The sequence below is a fragment of the Nomascus leucogenys genome, chromosome 12, assembly GCF_006542625.1.
Source record: "Nomascus leucogenys isolate Asia chromosome 12, Asia_NLE_v1, whole genome shotgun sequence".
In the NCBI taxonomy this organism is placed as follows: domain Eukaryota; kingdom Metazoa; phylum Chordata; class Mammalia; order Primates; family Hylobatidae; genus Nomascus; species Nomascus leucogenys.
Genome location: NC_044392.1, coordinates 21852375 through 21872321, shown reverse-complemented (window position 1 = coordinate 21872321; position 19947 = coordinate 21852375). Strand labels below are relative to the sequence as shown.

General features: G+C 41.0%; 1 protein-coding gene across 2 annotated transcripts in view; it reads left to right on the top strand.

Moving 5' to 3' along the window:
- The first annotated feature begins 4086 nt into the window (after positions 1-4086).
- The window catches only part of TOR1AIP1 (torsin 1A interacting protein 1), a 41420-nt gene continuing 25559 nt past the window's right edge, over positions 4087-19947 (top strand). Inside the window, exons 1-3 of one of the 2 annotated variants that reach the window (XM_012511454.2) lie at positions 4087-5183; positions 6859-6936; positions 11507-11563. In XM_012511454.2, coding sequence (XP_012366908.1) covers positions 4709-5183; positions 6859-6936; positions 11507-11563 — 610 coding nt within the window. In that variant the 5' untranslated portion in view covers positions 4087-4708. Of the gene's footprint in view, positions 5184-6858; positions 6937-11503; positions 11564-19947 lie in introns of both variants that reach the window. The other variant, XM_003258963.4, reaches the window with a different exon arrangement.

Here is a 19947-nt window from a genome sequence, read left to right as displayed (position 1 = left end):
GGCCGCCGCGGCCCGAACGTCGTCCAGGGTCCCCGCCCATATGACAAACACTTTCCGCCGGAAGGCGCCCGTGGAATCCTGGGACTAGTAGTCTCTGTGCCCTGCCTTCTGCCTTCTCCATCCTTCACCCTCTACTGCCAGGTCGTCTGACCCGGCGACAGGGGCGGTAAATGCGCTACCAAACCGCAGAGGTCCCATGCTATCTCATGCTATCTGACAGGATTACAGGCATCTCTGTAAGACGTCGACCACTCTGACCTGAAATTCATAGACTGAAGAAACTCATAGGACCAACACAGTGAGAAGCAGTACCAAATGATAATGGCAAGCACCATGTCCTGGAACACACCCTCTGTGCCATTAAGAGGAGCATGTAATCAAACGAGTTGCCTAATCTAAACCTCAGTTTGCTCGTGTGTCAAATGGGGACAACGTTACTTACCTCATAAGATTATTAGTAAATTAGATGACATATGCAGCATGCCTGCTAAATGACAGTAGTGACAAAAAATAGCTTATTGTTTTGATCTACTAATTTTATAAATGTGAAAATTAAGGGATGGCGAGCAATTTACCCAAGAACATGCAATTTGTTGGGGGCAAAATCGAGCAAGTCTAAAATTCCTGTTCTTGGCCTACACCAATTCAGGACAAATCTAAACAAATTTCAAGAAGAAATCTACTCATGTAAAACTCCCTTCCCCTTTCCTCTTTTTTTTTCCGTAACAGTCCTGACCAACACACTATTTTACTTATTTTGATTTTTGCCTGACTCCTCCCATAGAATATAATCTCCAAGAAGGCAGGAAACATTTTTTGTCTTTTAGTCTATTTTGTTCACTGCTGTATCCCCAGCACAGAGAACAGGGACTGCCTACTACATAGGAGCTCAAGTATTTATTGAATTAATAATTCCTCATTTACTGTGATTTTTGGTGCCTTCACTTCTCAATCACCCTCTTTTGGCAGAAGTGACAGGATTTCGTAACACTCTTGGATGGTGTTTAATAATTAACTGCAATTCCTAATTCAACAAAAAGTAGAATACTATATTCCATTCACTTTATTGTGTTTAATTAATTTCAGTATAACATTTCTAGCTATTTTCATTTGTATTAAGTCATTAAAATATTTTTCCATCATTTGTAAGACTGGGGAATAAATGGAGCCAGCTACTATATCTTTAATTAACTTCCTCCTGTTTAATATTTTAATAATCTTTTCCTTATTAAAATTAACAGTGTTTGCCTACTTCATTTCTACTACTAAGTCACAACAGATAGATGATTTATCTCTTTAAATAAATGAATTTCTGCTTACCCTAAAGCAAAAAGTTCCTGTACAAAAAATTTATTGTTCTAAAATGTTTCACTTAAAATAATTATTTTGGCCGGGCATGGTGACTCACGCCTGTAATCTCAGCACTTTCGGAGGCCAAGGCGGGTGGATCACCTGAGGTCAGGAGTTCAAGACCAGCCTTGCTAACATGGCAAAATCCATCTCTACTAAAAATACAAAAATTAGCTGGGCGTGGTGGCAGGCACCTGTAATCCCAGCTACTCGGTAGGCTGAGGCAGGAGAATCACTTGAACCCGGGGTCGGGGGAGGCTGCAGTAAGCTGAGATTGCACCACTGCACTCCAGCCTAGGCGAAAAAGCGAGACTCCGTCTCTAAATAAATTAATTAAAAATGAAATAAAATAACTGACTTAGGAACCCAGTCTCAAGAGCACAGGATTTCCAGACCTAGCCCTAATAGCTAAGTGTGTGAATTAATGCCATTTAATCTGAATTGTAATTTTTCGTGTTTCTGTCGTTCCCTATAAATGGCAAATTCCCTAAAGGTAAAGCAGTCTTCCTCATTGCTGGCACACGTTTGATAAGTAAATGAATTATTAAGTGTATTCTTTGTTTTAATCATTTCTTTTCTTACCGGTCTTCTTTTTTGTGTCACTGAATTCCTCCAGATTTCTCAAATTCCCAAAGTAACTTCAACATCCAGAGCTGAGGCCTCCTTTTTTAGTGACCCAGCGCATCCCTTATAATATTGGCTATGAGTCTACTGTCCCTGTAATGTCACCTCTTTTCAGCCACTCTTATAGTCTCGATAATAGCTACAGCAGAGTATCTAGTTTCATAACAGTTTAGCTTTGCCTCAGAGCTAGTGATGAAAGTTTGGTATCTGTAAGGTTTCTAGGTGAAGGAGGCAGTCACAGTAGATAGGTTTCCGTATGCTTACAACCTAGACGAGAGGGAAAATCCTATGCGTGTGTGTGTGTGTGTGTGTGTGTGTGTGTGTGTGTGTGTGTATGTTAGCATTAAAGTTACCATACCTCTAATTTTACAGTAAGTGCCTCATTAATTTAGTTGAAAGACCATTCCTAAGCCTTTACAAGCAGTTTTAATTACAAAATATGCATATTCTGATTACTCAATAATATGTAGAACCTCTCCTCTAATTGTTCAATATGTAGAATCTCGTCTCTTTTTTAATTTGTCCCTCAAAGTTTTACAAGCCTGTATCCAAGTTTTATAAGCTAGTATCCCAGTTTCTATATAGTCATCTGTCTTGGTAAAATGTTTCAAGGAGGCTTTAATGTTCATAATATTAACTCGATATATTACTATAAAATTTATATTTAATAATTAAATCTATTAAGGAACTTACACTATTGTGTTACGAATGAGTAATGTAATAGCCACTTTAAAGAGAAAGCCCTACTGAAAACATAAATAAAAGCCACGTATTACCATATCAATACTTTTCAGCATTTTGTTGGAAGAGTAAATCTAGCTAATTTCCGAAACATACCATCTAATCCAGGCTGACATTTTTCCTTAAAAGACAAGAAGAAAGAAGAAAGAGACACAGAGAGAAGAGAAAGAAAGAAATCTCCCTTTTGTTACTGTTCCTGCAGTTTTTAAAAGCTATATTGTATATAAAGTTACAATAAACTAAGCTCCCAACACGCCAAACCTTATCGCACTCTAAAACTGTAATTCCTCCTGCCTGTGGCCAAATTTATGGACAATATTAGTAAAAATATAGTACACAGTCGGGCGGGGTGGCTCACGCCTGTAATCCCAGCACTTTGGGAGGCCGAGGGGCGGATCACGAGGTCAGGAGATCGAGACCATCCTGGCTGACACGGTGAAACCCTGTCTCTACTAAAAATACAAAAAAATCAGCCGGGCGTGGCGGCATGCGCCTGTAGTCCCAGCTGTTGCGGAGGCTGAAGCAGGAGAATGGCGTGAACTCGGGAGGCGGAGGTTGCAGTGAGCCGAGATCGCGCCACTGGACTCCAGCCTGGGTGACAGAGCAAGACTCCGTCTCAAAAATAAAAATAAAATAAAAACATAGTACACATTACGACTTCAGTAGTTGAAATTTGTGCCAAGTTTGAGCAACAAATGAGTTGCTCAGAAACATTTTAGGGTGATTACTTGGAAGAATAAACAAGCACCTTCAAACTTTTCAGAATCGCTCATTGTAACTGGTATCCAAATTACAATTTTTAAAATCTATTCACTCCAATCATACAAAGCCCTACAAGAAGTTGTATATTTGAAGGCAATTTAAGCTTTCTTTCAATAATTATTCAGACTTTACACGAACTTAATCGACCTTCTCTGAGTGTGTCTAAATTTGGTTAGGTATTTGCAGATAAACCACATCTGTAAACATGGTATACGGAAGTGAAACAAATAGATTTTACCATGCTTTCTTATTCCATAAAGTCCATAAAGCATTCTAAATCAAATGTAGAGTATCACGTCACATCCAGAATAAAAGTAAAAATAATGGATCACGACTTAAAATTACAGTGCTGTCTTTAATCAAAAAACTTGTTCATTTCTCACTGTGCACAATGTAGCACTACCACGGTCTTCCGAACAGTGCTGCTTGGTATAAAACCGAGAAATATTAAAGACCAGGAATAAGGTTACGTGTCCTATGGGTACATTTCGGAAAAGAAAATACATCCAACGAGTATGACTCTGGATAGGATTTTGTACACCCTCAACAAGTGACAAAATTTAAAACTAGGTAACCGCCCTCGTAAGGAACTTGAAACTAAAATTTTTGCCACGAAAACATGGCATGTGCAAAAGTTATCTCTCTGGCCATCACTCCTGCTAAGGACACTGGGAAGGACATGGTCAACGTAGCAGTCGATCAAAAAAAATTCCAGGGAAACTGCGCAACAGCCTGGGGCCGAGAAGCTAAACTTGGTCTTCTCCACCCTCGTCTCACTCGTTTTCCCCGAGACTTGGTACTAGGAGATAGGACGGGAGTCTCCTACACGCAGGCAACACTTGCCACGAGCGGCTAGACTTGGGACAGGCAAGTTGCCCTGCCACCCTTCTATCGCCCCCACCCCTCCTTTACTTAAGGGCGATGGCAGAGACGTCCTCCTCCCCCTTCTCCTCCTCTTTGGTGCCTCCAGCCAGGAGGCGGGAGCGATCCACAGCAGCTGACCCAGCTCAGGCACTGCCTCTCTCACAGCCCTCAAGACACACCATGGGCCCAGAGGCAGGTTTGCTACACAGCAGCGACGACGCAGGCGGCGGCCCCGGCGACTCGCAACTGCCTCCCTGACCACAGCGACCACCGCCTAATACCCCCGAGAAGCCATCGCCACCACCGGCAGGAGAACCTAGGGTCCATAAAGCCATCTTCGCGATCGACTAAAGCTACGTCAACAACTATGGCGGGCGAGGGGCGGCGGGCGGAGGCGGTGCGGGAAGGATGGGGTGTGTACGTCACCCCCAGGGCCCCCATCCGAGAGGGAAGGGGCCGGCTCGCCCCTCAAAATGGCGGCAGCAGCGATGCGCCTGCGTACAGAACTCCTCCGTCGCGCCAGGGCCGGCGGGAAGTGAGGTTCTCGGACGAGCCGCCAGAAGTGTACGGCGACTTCGAGCCCCTGGTGGCCCAAGAAAGGTCCCCGGTGGGAAAACGAACCCGGCTAGAAGAGTTCCGGTCCGATTCTGCGAAAGAGGAAGTGAGAGAAAGCGCGTACTACCTTCGGTCTAGGCAGCGGAGGCAGCCGCGACCCCAGGAAGCCGAGGAGATGAAGACGCGAAGGACTACCCGTCTTCAGCAGCAGCACTCACAGCAGCCTCCGCTACAGCCGTCTCCCGTTATGGCCAGGAGAGGGCTTCGGGACTCTCATTCCTCTGAAGGTGAGGACCGCGGAGGTAACAGTCCCAGCCGCGAGCCAGGGAACGCGCGGGGGCGGGCGCGCGCCTCGGTGGAGCTCATCCCCGCCTGGGTACTAAGTACTGGGATTGGCTAATGGGTATTCCTCAGCCCGCTCTGGACGTGTGCTGTCGTGCAAGGGCCACCCTGACCCAAGGAATGGAAAGATGGTCGTGTGGAGCGACCCGGGCAGGGCTGGGGCGCTCTGCCCAACATCGGGCATCAATTTAGGGGAGTCAGGGCTGCCTTTTTCTGCAGGCCTTCACGAGGGGACAGCGAATGACTCCAGATTCGGTTTCATTTCGGTTCCCTCTACCCTGCGGATGTTTCTACGGAAATCACTTCCATTTCCTTCTTTAACGCTCGCAGGCCAGAGTCCCCAGCTGACGATCTAACCTTTCAGTCTTTTTCCCTCCCCACCCAGGTGGGCAGAGAGGAAGGAGAAATTTTGTGAGTGGGCATTTCGAGGGATTGCTGAGTTTAGTGAATGGATTTGAGACCTCACCCAATACTTTCACCGAAATGGGGTAACTCATTTTTCCTGAACTGATGTTCCCCAGTGTCAGATAAACTTGAGCTGATAGCTGTTTCTCCAGTGTGGTGGTCCCTGCCAAAAATCTGCCACTTTGGTGGCCGTCACTGTAACCTCAAGTAGTCTGGCAAATCAGACTGACAAAGTAACCTGAAAAACAAGACTATTGATTAGAGTTTTCGTCTAAATGGACAAAAGGGATGCTGACACAGTGAGTGTATAGTGTTAGGTAAGTCATAGATGAATCAGTTTCCTTAATCTGTCCTCTCCCACCCTGCCCCCCCCATTTTGGGACCCTAACACTGAGTCACAGATGAAGTTTCATGTTAATCCCATGTAAGGCACCTGTGGCGGACCTGAGTCACAATGGGATGACACAGTTTGTGGTAGGCTATTGATATGCGGAGGAGTGGATTTTCAGCTTAGAGCGCGGTGATAGGCTGCAAGTTTACCTGCTGACTCGTGAAGGTACTGACAGATTTGAAGACTTGATTTTGGAAACTTTATGTTAAAGTTATGTCAGTTACTTTTGGGTGTAGCAACTCAAGACAGTTTAGCCCGTATATGTGTTAGTTTTATCTCTTAAGATTACAGAGTTTGTGCAGACAAGGAGCCTATCATATATATTTGATAGTAATTTAAGTACTTGGTTTAATTCAGTATCTTTCAGTACCTGGAAGAATGCTTTGCACATGGCAGGCAATAAATATGGTACATTGTATTGAGTCCCACAGAGCCTAGTGCAGTTATATAGGCTTTTTTTTAACAAGTAAAGAATTTACCCCTATTTTATTAAATCTTTAAGGATCTAAACATTTTTCACTCTTCTGCTTTCTTCCACATCATTTGTGACTCTCTACCCCATCTTTTTGATTTTCTGAAGTAATATATTTTTGTAAAACAACAATGGCAAATATTATTGTATTCTGATGAATTCATTGTATTCTGTCTCAAGAGGAGTTCTGACTAGTATATTTCCTAAGTTTTGGTAAACCTAACCACCTGTTTCTAAAGAAACGAATTTCTTGCATTTTTGCTTATGTATTGTTACAAAAATGCATAATCTGTGCCATGATCTCCCAGGTCATATATTCTGAGTTTTAACTCTTGTTATGTCTGTTTTTTAGAGGATGAACCATCTTCCCAAACTGATTTAAGCCAAACGATCTCAAAGAAAACTGTCAGGAGCATACAAGAGGCTCCAGGTAAGAATAGTTAACTTTTTGTTTTTCTCCTTACCTACCAACTTTTTAAATGTTCATTGAATTAAGCAATGTAAGTATGTGTAAAGAAAAGACAAGGGCAGACACATGAGTACTCAAGAGTACCAGCCACCCATATAACCTTGTAAGATAGATATTATACCAATTTCGTAGAAGAGAAAACTGAAACACAGAGAAGCTAAGACAATTCTGTAAGATCACATATGTGACTGAGCCAAAATTTAAACCCAGGTTTGTCTTCTCCAGAGCCCTTTCATTGTCCCCCAAGTGCCTCACTATCATTCTTTCATGTCATAACTAGCTACTCAGTAAAGTTTGTTAAATGTCAAATGAATGAATATGTCATACTGCCCTCTGTTTAAAATGGATTAAGTTTTCTTCATGGTAAAATCTTGATACAGTGTGATCAGTCTTTTCAGTTTAATACTGTGGTTTATCAAATCTTAAGATGCTATCGACTATAAGAAACACCATCATTGTTTTACGTACCACCTAGCAAGGGAAAATGCTGCCAATTTTTTGGTAATTTATAGTAGTATGCCATAATTATATGATGCATCCCAATTTCAAAGATGTTAAAGTGTTTAAAAAAATTGTCTTAGAATCAATGTAACGTGGAAGTAGGCTACATTTAATAGTTCACTTAAGTTTTAAAAGCTGATTAAAATATTTTTAAAAGCTGGAGAAAGGATCAAGTCCAGTTATTAATGCTTTGGGTTTTAGTTCCATTTAATTTTCAATTTGCTTTTTTTGATATTAGGAAAGTCTCACAATAATAAACGATCATAGCTATTAAAACTGATAATCCTTGGTTTTTAGTACCCGGATCCTGACTTATTTACCTGTTTCTAATAAGATTATGCTTTATAATGTGAACTGTTGTATTCTAAACGTAGAATAAGTATGTCTGGATCAAGTTCAGTTTCAAATAAAAACACCTTTATGCTAATTTTTTTTTCTTTTTTCTTTTTTGAGACAAAGTCTTGCTCTGTTGCCCAGGCTGGAGTGCAGTGGTGCCATCTGCACTCACTGCAACCTCCACCTCCCAGGTTCAAACAATTCTCCTGCCTTAGCCTCCCGAGTAGCTGGGATTACAGGTGCCTGACACCACACCTGTCTAATTTTTGTATTTTTAGTAGACATAGGGTTTCACCATGTTGGCCAAGCTGGTCTCAAACTCCTGACCTCAGGTGATCCACCCGCCTTGGCCTCTCAAAGTGCTGGGATTACAGGCATCAGCCACCATGCCTGGCCTATCCTATATTCCTTGAATAGTCTATGTTACTGTGTTAAGATTATAAATGATCTTAGAAAAATGCTTTGAATAATGATGCTATAATCAGATTTTCTGGGCCATTTTGGAAAACCATAATCTTGAATTTATTTGCGGTAGATTTTATTGTATACCTGGGAAAGCAAAAATGTCAAATTTTAAATCTAGAGTAATTTATAAAAATTACGGAGTTAAGTAAATTGGTATAATGAAGACTACTGAGTGCTAGCCTCCAGACCATTATAAAACTATTAAGTAATAGAATGTCTTGAATAGTCTTTTTGGAGTTTATATTAGGCTCATATTTAAGAACTGCTAATGAAGTACACCATGGCTGCATGAGGTTGGGGGAAGAGCATTGGACCTCAGTGAAGTTACTCACCCATCTTGAGCCCTAGGCCTTTATCTGTGTTAATTGGCCCCACATAACTCACAGGGCCTCTGAAGAAATGAGATAGTACATTTGAAATCACTTTGTACCCAGTAAAACATGCAAGTGAGGTTTTTTTTTCTCATAGCCCTTTACAAGAGATGTGAAGTTCATACAATTTTGCTTAAGTATGTCCTTTTTCTCAAGAAGCTTATGCTATAAATGGAAATTGAAAATGTTTACCAATATAAATGACAGATTAAATGGAATCTGTACATAGATTACCTGGACTGTATCGATAGCATACTGTGCATTCAGTATTACTAGAAATAAGAGTATGTCTGTCTTTGAGAGGTTTGAGATACTCAGGGTTTTCTTCCTCTAAAAGATGCTTTTATACTACATCTAATACTTGGCATGTTCCCATCCCATGCCTCTTAATGAAAGGAGAGTTTAGGGAATTATTAAATGCTTATAAAGTCTAAGAGAAATTATTTAAATGGAGTCACTCTTTGATGGAGGACTGCTTTAAGTACAAGTTTAAGGTAAAGATAAGCCCTTCTTCCTCATAGAATGATAGACATTCAGTTTAACTTTCATATTCAAAATAGTGCTATAATTGTATATAAGGCTACCAGTGTGGTCTGAGAGAAAATTATGCAAAGATGCCCTTAAGAATAAAGACCTAGGCCAGGCACGGTGGCTCATGTCTTTAATCCCAGCACTTTGGGAGGCCAAGGTGGCCGGATCATGAGGTCAGGAGTTCGAGACCAGCCTAGCCAATATGGTGAAAACCCCGTCTCTACTAAAAATACAAAAACTAGCCAGGCATGGTGGTGGGCACCTGTAATCCCAGCTACTCAGGAGGCTGAGGCAGGAGAATCGCTTGAACCCGGGAGGCAGAGGTTGCAGTGAGCCGAGATCACACCACTGCACTCCAGCCTGGGTGATGGAGCCACAGTCCGTCTAAAAAAAAAAATACCTGTACCAAAGGACCACCTTATAAAACAACATAGTAAAAATATCTGCATCATTTGGTTATCTATCTTGTTATTGGAAGACTTGAAAAATGTTGATTAATTCAGAACAGGAATATAGTTTGAAATCTTCTCATTGTTTGAAATTCCATAATTGAGTTGTTTTCACTTAAAATAGCCGTTAGGTTGTTTAATCAATTCAGGTCATATATACCTACATAACGGTTATTCTCCTGTGGCCAGATTCATTCCTTTCTGGAAATTATGACACTAATTTTATAATCCAAAAATATATTAGGACAAATTCTATTTACTTTTCCAAAAGTTAAATGGGTATTTTTGTTCTACTAGTGTGGTTTCTAGCTAAATAATCAGATAGTTGTTCTTAAATGCTTACTATTTTATCATGAACATTTGCTTCTCTAGCTGCTGTAGTTAGAGCATTCATTCTCCAGCTACTTATTGAGCACCTACTTTGTGCCAGTCTCCATGCTTTGATTTGAGGGTGCAGTGGTGAACAAAAGCAGACAAGTGAAGGAGCCTCCTACCAAAGAAGGGTACTTGATATTTTATTCTCTCATACCTCTCTCTGGTACCCTGTGTCTTTCAAGTACTTTACTTGGCTATGGGCTATGTATATAGTAGCACGTACAGGAAATGCTTCTTAAATGAAAAGATGGGAACTGAAGTAGTGATTGATGTCTGTAGAGTAAATTTGATTAAACATAGCTTAGTAAAAGCAGACAAACCAAAAACAGATTTTAGGTTTTAATTAAACCTGAAAAGGCTAGAAGTATAGAGAAGAAAAAGAGGAAAGTAGTTGTAATATGTGGAGTAACAGGAACTAAAATTTGCCTTTATTATCACGTGTGCAGGGTTTTGTTTTTGTTTTAAAGAGACAGGGTCTCACTGTCACCCAGGCTGGAGTGCAGTGCAGTTATACTGCAGCCACAAACTCCTGGACTCAAGCTATCATCCTCCTGCCTTTGCCTCCCAAATAGCTGGGATTACAGGCACACACCACTATGCCCAGTTAATTTTTTAATTTTATGTGGAGACAGGGTCTCAGTATGTTGCCCAGGCTGGCAAGATTTATTTTTAAAGATATCGATATAAGTTCTAAATACTTGATGTGTGAAATACTAAGATAGATATTTCATAGAATTTTAGAGCTGGAATATTTAAGGGGATCGTCAAAGTTCCAGAATGTGCTTTTTGCAACTCAGAGCTAAGACATAATGCTTTTTTATACAGATGAATGAAACAAAATATAATATAATCCAAATTTTGATAAATATTTGGTTTTAGAATATGTTATGTGAGGTACTTGGAGAAAACATACTTTTATAGGTGGTTTTCTAGACTAAAATTAACATTTTAATAGGATCGGCTTCTCCACTATCCCTATGCTATTGAACTATAGATGGTCTAAAATAAACCCTGGCCCACATTAATGTTTTTATTTAAAATTAATTTACATTTCTTCAACACAAGGTTAAATAGAATGAGTGTATTAAGTCTCAGGATGTTAACCCTGAAATTTAAATATTCCATAAATAATCCACAATGAGGGTCAGTCACAAATGGAATAGATAATTGAGTTGGTACCGTAATACAGATTTTGGTTTTTAATTGAGCAATTTAGAAGAATTTTATTTAGTATTTCTTTCCTTCCTACAACTACGGTTTGCTGAGAAAAAATGCAAATTTATCCATCAAGACTATAAATTTTATATGGCAGGAAGCTTGTCTCTAGTTAACTATCATCACTAGTTCACAACAGTTGTCACTTGGAAAACTCGTCTCTACTTCTCTAGCATAAATAAAAGCTCTGTAAACCTTTGTTGAATAAATAAGGGATGATCATGTAATAAAGCTAGTATGTTTCACATTTTATATATTTTTAAATGTTTTCTCTTCCTATATTAGCAGTGAGTGAAGATCTTGTAATCAGCTTACGTCGACCCCCTCTAAGATACCCAAGATCTGGTAAGATGATTGTTTTGTCTGTTGGTTTACCTTTGTTATAAATACAGTTTTATTTTTAAATATGGTTGTACTTGTATTCATATGATTCAGAACTTAAAAGTTACTGTAAATATGCATTAAAAAGTCTCCCTGTCCCCTCTGTCCTTCAGCCAGCCAGTCTCTCTTCATCAAAAGCAACCAATGTTGTCAGTTTATATTTTTTGGAGATTTACAGAAATTCATGGATAAAATTATCTTGTCTGTATAATTTTGGCTGTATAAACTCTCATTTCTGTCTTTTTTTTCTTTAATTTGAGACAAGGTCTCACTCTCTCATCCAGGCTGGAGTGCAGTGGCACAACCAGGGCTGACTGCAGCCTCAATCTCTCCGGCCCAAGCAGTCCTCCTGCCTTAGCCCGCCAAGTAGCTGAGACTATGCATGCACCACCACGCCTGGCTAATTTTTGTATCTTTTGTAGAGATGGGGTTTTGCCATGTTACCCAGGCTGATCTCAAACGCCTGGGTAAGTGATCCACCCACCTCAGCCTCCCAAAGTGCTGGGATTACAGGCATGAGCCATGGCACCTGGCTTACTTTTCTGCACTTTCTTATTTTTACTTAACATATATACAGAGATATTTCTATATTCATATGTAAAAAGCTTCCTTTTTTTAAGAGATTGTTTCTTATATATTCCTGTGATTCTGTATGATGATTTTAAACTATAGTCAGGGACTTTATTCTTCCAGTATACTGCTAACAAAAAATTCAAGCTGGAGCTCTGTGGCACAGGATGACAAAATGTCCCTCCCTCAGTAATCTTTTTGACTAAAACGATTAAAAGTATTGCCCTGAAATTTCATGACTATGAAGAAAACTAGTAAAGTCACTCCAAGCAGTCTACTTTTACTTCATTTCATTGTTTTTTTGGCTCTTAAAGATGCTTTATCATGGGAACTAAAAAGAAAATGTATTTATCTTTACATTAGGCTTCTGTAGCTTCCCATTCTCTTTATCAAAGAATTATGTTGATTTATTTCGATAGATAGTTGACTATCCTTTTAAGTATTCCAGTGGTAAAGATCTACTAAGGCTTTGTTAATGAACCTGTGGTAAAGAACCATATGATGCATTTCCTTTTCAACCCTAATCATTCTCTTGCTATGTCTCTTGCAGATTCAACATACAAAACAAATAGAAATACTAAAATGAGTGAATTTTGTTCGTTTATTTCTATTCTTTTTTTTTTCCAGGCAGGATCTCACTCTCACCCAGGCTGGAGTGCGGTGGCGTGATCTTGGCTCACTGCAACCTCCTCCTCCTACTGTAGTCCCAGCTACTCTGGAGGCTCAACTGAGCCTCCTGCCTCAGCCTCTGGAGTAGCTGGGACTACAGTCATGCATCACCATGCCTGGCTGATTGCTGTATTTTTTATAGAGACGGGGTTTCACCATGTTGCCCAGGCTAGTCTTGAATTCCTGGGCTCTAGCAATCCACCCGCTTTGGCCTCCCAAAGTGCTGGGATTATTGGCATGCACCACTGTGCCCAACCCTATCTGATTCTTACAGGGTCTCTTTGAGGGTCCAGATTAATAGAATACAAGAGTATATATATCCAGTCATTGGCTTGAGAATACTAATTTATTATGTCAGCTTGTGGGGACACAGTCCCTATGACTAGGACCTCCCATAAATAGCCTTGGTTTTTGTTGTCTGAAATTATGCCTGTATTATTGCTTAAATTCATGTAAAAACATGTAATAAATCAATTTAGTCCTGCTAGTCTTCATTAAATTCACACTATTAGGAAAAATGAGATATCAACTTACCAATTAAGGTTTTTCTCTTGATTTTTTTTTTTTTTTCAGAATTTTTTTTTTTTTTTATTATACTTTAGGTTTTAGGGTACATGTGCACAATGTGCAGGTTTGTTACATATGTATCCATGTGCCATGTTGATTTCCTGCACCCATTAACTCGTCATTTAGCATTAGGTATATCTCCTAATGCTGTCCCTCCACCCTCCCCCAACCCCACAACAGTCCCTGGAGTGTGATGTTCCCCTTCCTGTGTCCATGAGTTCTCATTGTTCAATTCCCATCTATGAGTGAGAACATGCGGTGTTTGGTTTTTTGTCCTTGCGATAGTTTACTGAGAATGATGTTTTCCAGTTTCATCCATGTCCCTACAAAGGACATGAACTCATCATTTTTTATGGCTGCATAGTATTCCATGGTGTATATGTGCCACATTTTCTTACTCCAGTCTCTCTTGATTTATTTTTTGTTTTTGTTTTTCTGAGACAGAGTCTTGCTCTGTCACCCAGGCTGGAGTACAATGGTGCGATCTCGGCTCACTGCAACTTCCGCCTCCTAGGTTCAAGCAATTCTCCTGCCTCAGCCTCCCAGGTAACTGGGATTACAGGTGCCCACCACCACGCCCAGCTACTTGTTTTGTATTTTTAGTAGAGACAGGGTTTCACCATGTTGGCCAGGCTGGTTTCAAACTCCTTGACCTTGTGATCTACCCCACTTGGCCTCCCAAAGTGCTGGAATTACAGGCATGAGCCACCACGCCCGGCCTTTCCCCTTGATTTTTATTTTTATTTTTTATTTATTTATTTATTTATTTTTATTTTCTCGAGACAGAGTCTTGTTCTATCAGCCAGGCTGGAGTGCAATGGCGTGATCTTGGCCCACTGCAACCTCTGCCTCCTTGGTTCAAGTGATTCTCCTGCCTCAGCCTTTCGAGCAGCTGGGATTACAGATGACCATCATGACACCCAGCTAATTTTTGTATATTTAGTAGAGATAGGGTTTCACCATGTTGGTCAGGCTGGTCTCAAACTCCTGACTTCAAGCGATCCACCTGCCTCGGCCTCCCAAAGTTTTGGGATTATAGGCGTGAGCCACCATACCTGGCCCTTTCTTCATTTAGAAAGTGAATTTGGGCCGGGCGCGGTAGCTCACGCTTGTAATCCCAGCACTTTGGGAGGCCGAGGCGGGCGGATCACGAGGTCGGGAGATCGAGACCACGGTGAAACCCCGTCTCTACTAAAAATACAAAAAATTAGCCGGGCGTGGTGGCGGGCGCCTGTAGTCCCAGCTACTCGGATAGGCTGAGGCAGGAGAATGGCATGAACCCGGGAGGTGGAGCTTGCAGTGACCCGAGATCGCGCCACTGCACTCCAGCCTGGGTGAGAGCGCAAGACTCCGTCTCAAAAAAAAAAAAAAAAAAAGAAAGTGAATTTGATACGTTGTTCACAGTAAGTGGTTTTCAATGAATCTACATTGAATGTTGTTAGACTTAGTTTTTTTTACATTTTAATTATTTTCTAAATTTGAAGATGAGCCAAAAGGGAAATGCTTCATTTTTCTTTATAAATCATTGCACCTTTCTCTAATTTATCTTTCACTTAAGTTCAGGCCACTTCTTTAGAGACTTAAAAAAGCTTTTTAGGCTGGGTGTGGTGGCTCACGCCTATAATCCCAGCACTTTGGGAGGCTGAGGTGGGCAGATCACCTGAGGTCAGGAGTTCAAGACCAGCCCAGCCGGCATGACAAAACCCCGTCTCTACTAAAAATACAAAATTAGCCAGGCATGGTGGTGCTGCGCACCTGTAACCCCAGCTACTTGAGAGGCTGAGGCAGGAGAATCACTTATACCCAGGAGGCAGAGGTTGCAGTGAGCCACAATCACGCCATTGCCTGGGCAAAAAGAATAAAACTCTGTCTCAAACAAACAAAAAAAAAAACTTTTTTGGGAGGCCGAGGCGGGCAGATCACAAGGTCAGGAGATCGAGACCATCCTGGCTAACACGGTGAAACCCTGTCTCTGCTAAAAAATACAAAAAATTATCCGGGCATGGTGGCGGGCACCTGTAGTCCCAGCTACTTGGGAGGCTGAGGCAGGAGAATGGCGTGAACTCGGGAGGCGGAGCTTGCAGTGAGCCAGGATTGCACCACTGCACTCCAGCCTGGGGGACAGAGCGAGTCTCTGTCTCAAAAAAAAAAAACTTTTTGAAAAAGAGAACTTGGAACTGAAATAACCTAACACTCTTTGCTAGATCATTTTTATAAGCACCTTGTAATAAAAACTTTGTTTTTTATTGTCTGAAATTATGTCATATTATTTAAATTCATTTTTTTCTGTGATTGTAAATTTAAAAAAGAGATTTTGATTTTGAAGTAATTTTCTGTGTGTTTAATACAAAGAATGAGGCTGGGCGTGGTGGCCCATGCCTGTAATCCCAGCACTTTGGGAGGCCAAGGCGGGTATATCACCTGAGGTCAGGAGTTTGAGGCCAGCCTGGCCAACATAGTGAAACCCTGTCTCTACTAAAAATACAAAAAATTAGTCGGGCATGGTGGCGGGCACCTGTAATCCCAGCTACTCGGGAGGCTGAGGCAGGGAGAATTGCCTGAACCGGGGAGGTGGAGGTTGCAGTGAGCCGAGATTGCACCATTGCACTCCAACATGGGCGACAGAGCGAGATTTGGTCTCAAAAAAAACAAAGAATGACATTCTTCAATTCCTTTATAGTAACATTAGTACACCTTGGAGTATATGAAATGGCCATTCGTGGAGCTTGAATACTAGTGATATCACCAGACTATTCTTTGCTCTCTCCTCCTGCTGCCCCACTCTTGACTCTGTTCTCAAAAACATGATTGGCATCAAATAGTCTTTTTTTTTTTTTTTTTTTGAGACAGAGTCTCAATCTGTCACCCACGCTGGACTGTAGTGGTGCAATCTCAGCTCACTGCAACCTCCACCTCCCGGGCTTAAGCGATTCTCCCGCCTCAGCCTCCCATGTAGCTGGGATTACAGGCACATGACACCATGCCTGGCTAATTTTTGTATTTTTAGCAGAGGAAGCATTTCACCATGTTTGCCAGGTTGGTCCTGAACTCCTGAGCTCAAATGATACACCTTCCTTGGCCTCCCAAAGTGCTGGGATTTACAGGCATGAGCCACCATGCCCAGCAGATAGTCTTAAAACTATCTGTACCAGGGGTCAGCAAGCTACAGCTTCTGGGTGAAATTGGCCTACAATCTTTTTAATCAGCCCATGAACTAAGAAGGAATTTTTACAATGCTGAAAAAAACAAAGCATGTAACAGAGACCTTATGTGACTCACAAAGCTTAAAATATCTACTATTTAGTCCTTTATAAAAAAAAGTTCGCTGACCCCTGATTTATACTGGTGGCAAGAATAAAGATAACAGATCACACAAATGGTCATTTGTTTGTTGTCAGAGTAAATTCAGGAGTTATATACTTGCCCGAACATATATTTATTACAACACTCCATACTAGGTTGTACCCAGAGCACAAGAAGAAAGGAAACAAGCTGGGCCTGGTGGCTCATGCCTGTAATCCCAGCACTTTGGGAGGCTGAGGTGGACGGATCACCTGAGGTCAGGAGTTCGAGACTAGCCTGGCCAACATGGTGAAATCCCATCTCTACTAAAATTACAAAAATTAGCCAGTTGTGGTGGCGGGCACCTGTAATCCCAGCTACTCGGGAGGCTGAGGCAGGAGAATCGCTTGAACCCAGGAGGTGGAGGTTGTAGTGAGCCGAGATCATGCCATCGCACTCCACTGTGGGCCACAAGAGCAAGACTCCATCTCAAAAAAAAAAAAAAAAAGAAGGAAACAATGACTCCTGTGTTCTGTCCAGTATTCCTTTGAGAAAGCACAGTAGTCTTATATTTTCATGTCTTTGTCCCCAGACAAAACATAAAAGCCAAGTTTATGTTTTCTTAAGTGGCCTTTGCTCCTCACACCAAGTACCTCCCACAAATTTCTAGGAATAGCAAAATCTACAGGAGAAATGTAGATGCTTTGGCACCTGGGCTTTCAAAATAACTAGGGAATTTTATAAGTTGTAAAATGCCGGGTTATACCTAAGGTTTGAATTCCTTAAAAACTGTGGCCAAGTAAAAGAAAGTAAAGAGAAAGTGGCACAATTAGTGCTTGGTTTTCACTAGAGGGGATGACTATTAAGTGATGTATCTTAAACATAAAGACCTCGGACTCCTGAAAGTAGCTTTTCCTAATTGGTTGAGGTTATTGGAAAATATAACACTTTTTTTTTTTTTTGAGATGGAGTCTCGCTCTGTCGCCCAGGCTGGAGTGCAGTGGCGCAATCTCAGCTCACTGCAAGCTCCGCCTCCTGGGTTCACGCCATTCTGCCTCAGCCTCTCCGAGTAGCTGGGACTACAGGCGCCCGCCACCACGCCCGGCTAATTTTTTTTTGTATTTTTAGTAGAGACGGAGTTTCACCATGGTCTCGATCTCCTGACCTCATGATCTGCCCGCCTTGGCCTCCCAAAGTGCTGGGATTACAAGCGTGAGCCACCATGTGCAGCCTAACACCTTCTTAAACAGCATGGTTTAATTATTACCATTTGTCTATATATTTGCTAAAGCCACAGCCTTTATGATTTCCTCAATAATGTTTTAATATTAAGGATTTTTTGCTCAAAATATGATTTTAATTCTCAAAGCTTCTGTATGAACATTGGGAAGAGTAATACCTTTTTTAAAAAAGTATTTTTTTAAGGCCAGGCATGGTGGCTCATGCTTGTAATCCCAGCTCTTTGGGAGGCCAAGGCAGGTGGATCACTTGAACCCAGGAATTTAGCCTGGGCAACGTGGTGAAACCTCGTCTCTACAAAAAAATGCAACTGTTAGCTGGGTGTGGTGGCACATGCCTATAGTCCCAGTTACTTGGGAGGCTGAGTCTGGAGGATCACTTGAACCCAGGACGCAGAGGTTTCAGTGAGCCGAGATTGTGCCACTACACTCCAGCCTAGGCGACAAAAAGAGACCTTGTCTCAAAAGAAAAAAGAGGCTGGGCGCGGTGGCTCACGCCTGTAATCCCAGCACTTTGGGAGGCCAAAGCAGGTGGATCACCTGAGGTCAGGAATTCAAGACCAGCCTGGCCAACATGGCGAAACCCCGTCTCTACTAAAAATACAAAAATTAGCCGAGCGTAGTGGCACATGCCTGTAGTCCCAGCTACTCGGGAGACTGAGGCAGGAGAATCACTTGAACCCGGGAGGCGGAGGTTGCAGTGAGCCGACATTGCACCACTGCACTCCAGCCTGGGTGACAGAGTGAGACTCTGTCTCAAAAAAAAAAAACCAAAAACAAAAAACAAAATCTAATGCTTTAACTTTCTACATGTAGCAGCCAAGTTTAAAATAAAGGTAGCTGAAAAACAAAAGAGGGAAATGAAATTAAAGCTTATGTAGTCATAGCTACTGATCCATCATCAGATCGCACTTAAATATTTATTTCCATTCTTTGCAGCTTAGGTAAAAAGGGGAAAACAAGGCTTGGGTAAAAAGGTGGAATGTTTAAAACCTTGCAGGTATCTAATTATTGAGCACTAATTTCAGACTTTTTCTTAAGTTGCTAAGTAACGTTAATCATAGTATGAGAAATATTAGCAAAAGTCTGGACTTAACAGACTTTATTCTGTAATCATAAAATCTATTTTATTCATGGAACAAACATTTTTTTATTTTTATTTTTTTTGAAACAGGGTCTCACTCTGTCACCCAGGCTGGAGTGCAGTAGCATGATCTCAGCTCACTGCAACCTCCGCCTCAAAGTGCTAGGATTACAAGGCATGAACCACCATGCGCAGCCAAACATTTTTAAACACCTTCTTTATGTCAGTGACCGACCTAAATGCTAGGATCATAAATAGCCATTCAGTTTTTTTTTTTCTCTACCTCTTAGATGGACATGATGTAATGGAAAAGAAAAACAAGTTTACAAATCATTTTTTTAAGTGCTGAAATAGTGATATATGTCTGTGGGAGCCTAGACAAGAAGCATCCTACTCAGTGGAAGAGGTTGAGGCGGTTTTATGAGTTGGAAAAGACATTTGGGTTGAATTTTGAGGGATGAATATCAGGCAGATTGAGGACGGACACTTGCAAATACTACAGTTTGCTTTATAATAGACATTATTTTACCTTTAGAGAGCATGCAATATGAGAAATTAAAGTCTTTTATATTACAGACAATACTCTCACACTAGCCATGATTCATTATCTGAGACATTAAATAATGTTTAGAATGACATTCTAAAGCATAGCAGGCTTGGGTTTCTTGAGCTTTGTTTACCAGAATGAAAACCATGTTTTAAAACATATCTGTAGCCACGACAGTGGATAACCTGATTCAATAATGATTGATTGTCAAATCTACAGGGATTATTATTATTTAAGATATCTAATTCATAGATATTATTGGATTATAAAACACAAAATAGTACTTTTTTTGTTTTTAGTGATGGGATCAAGATAGCATTGCATAACTAGTTATTGTTGTTTTGAATACTATTGATAAATATTTATTGTTAGGAACATAGAATTCTAAAAA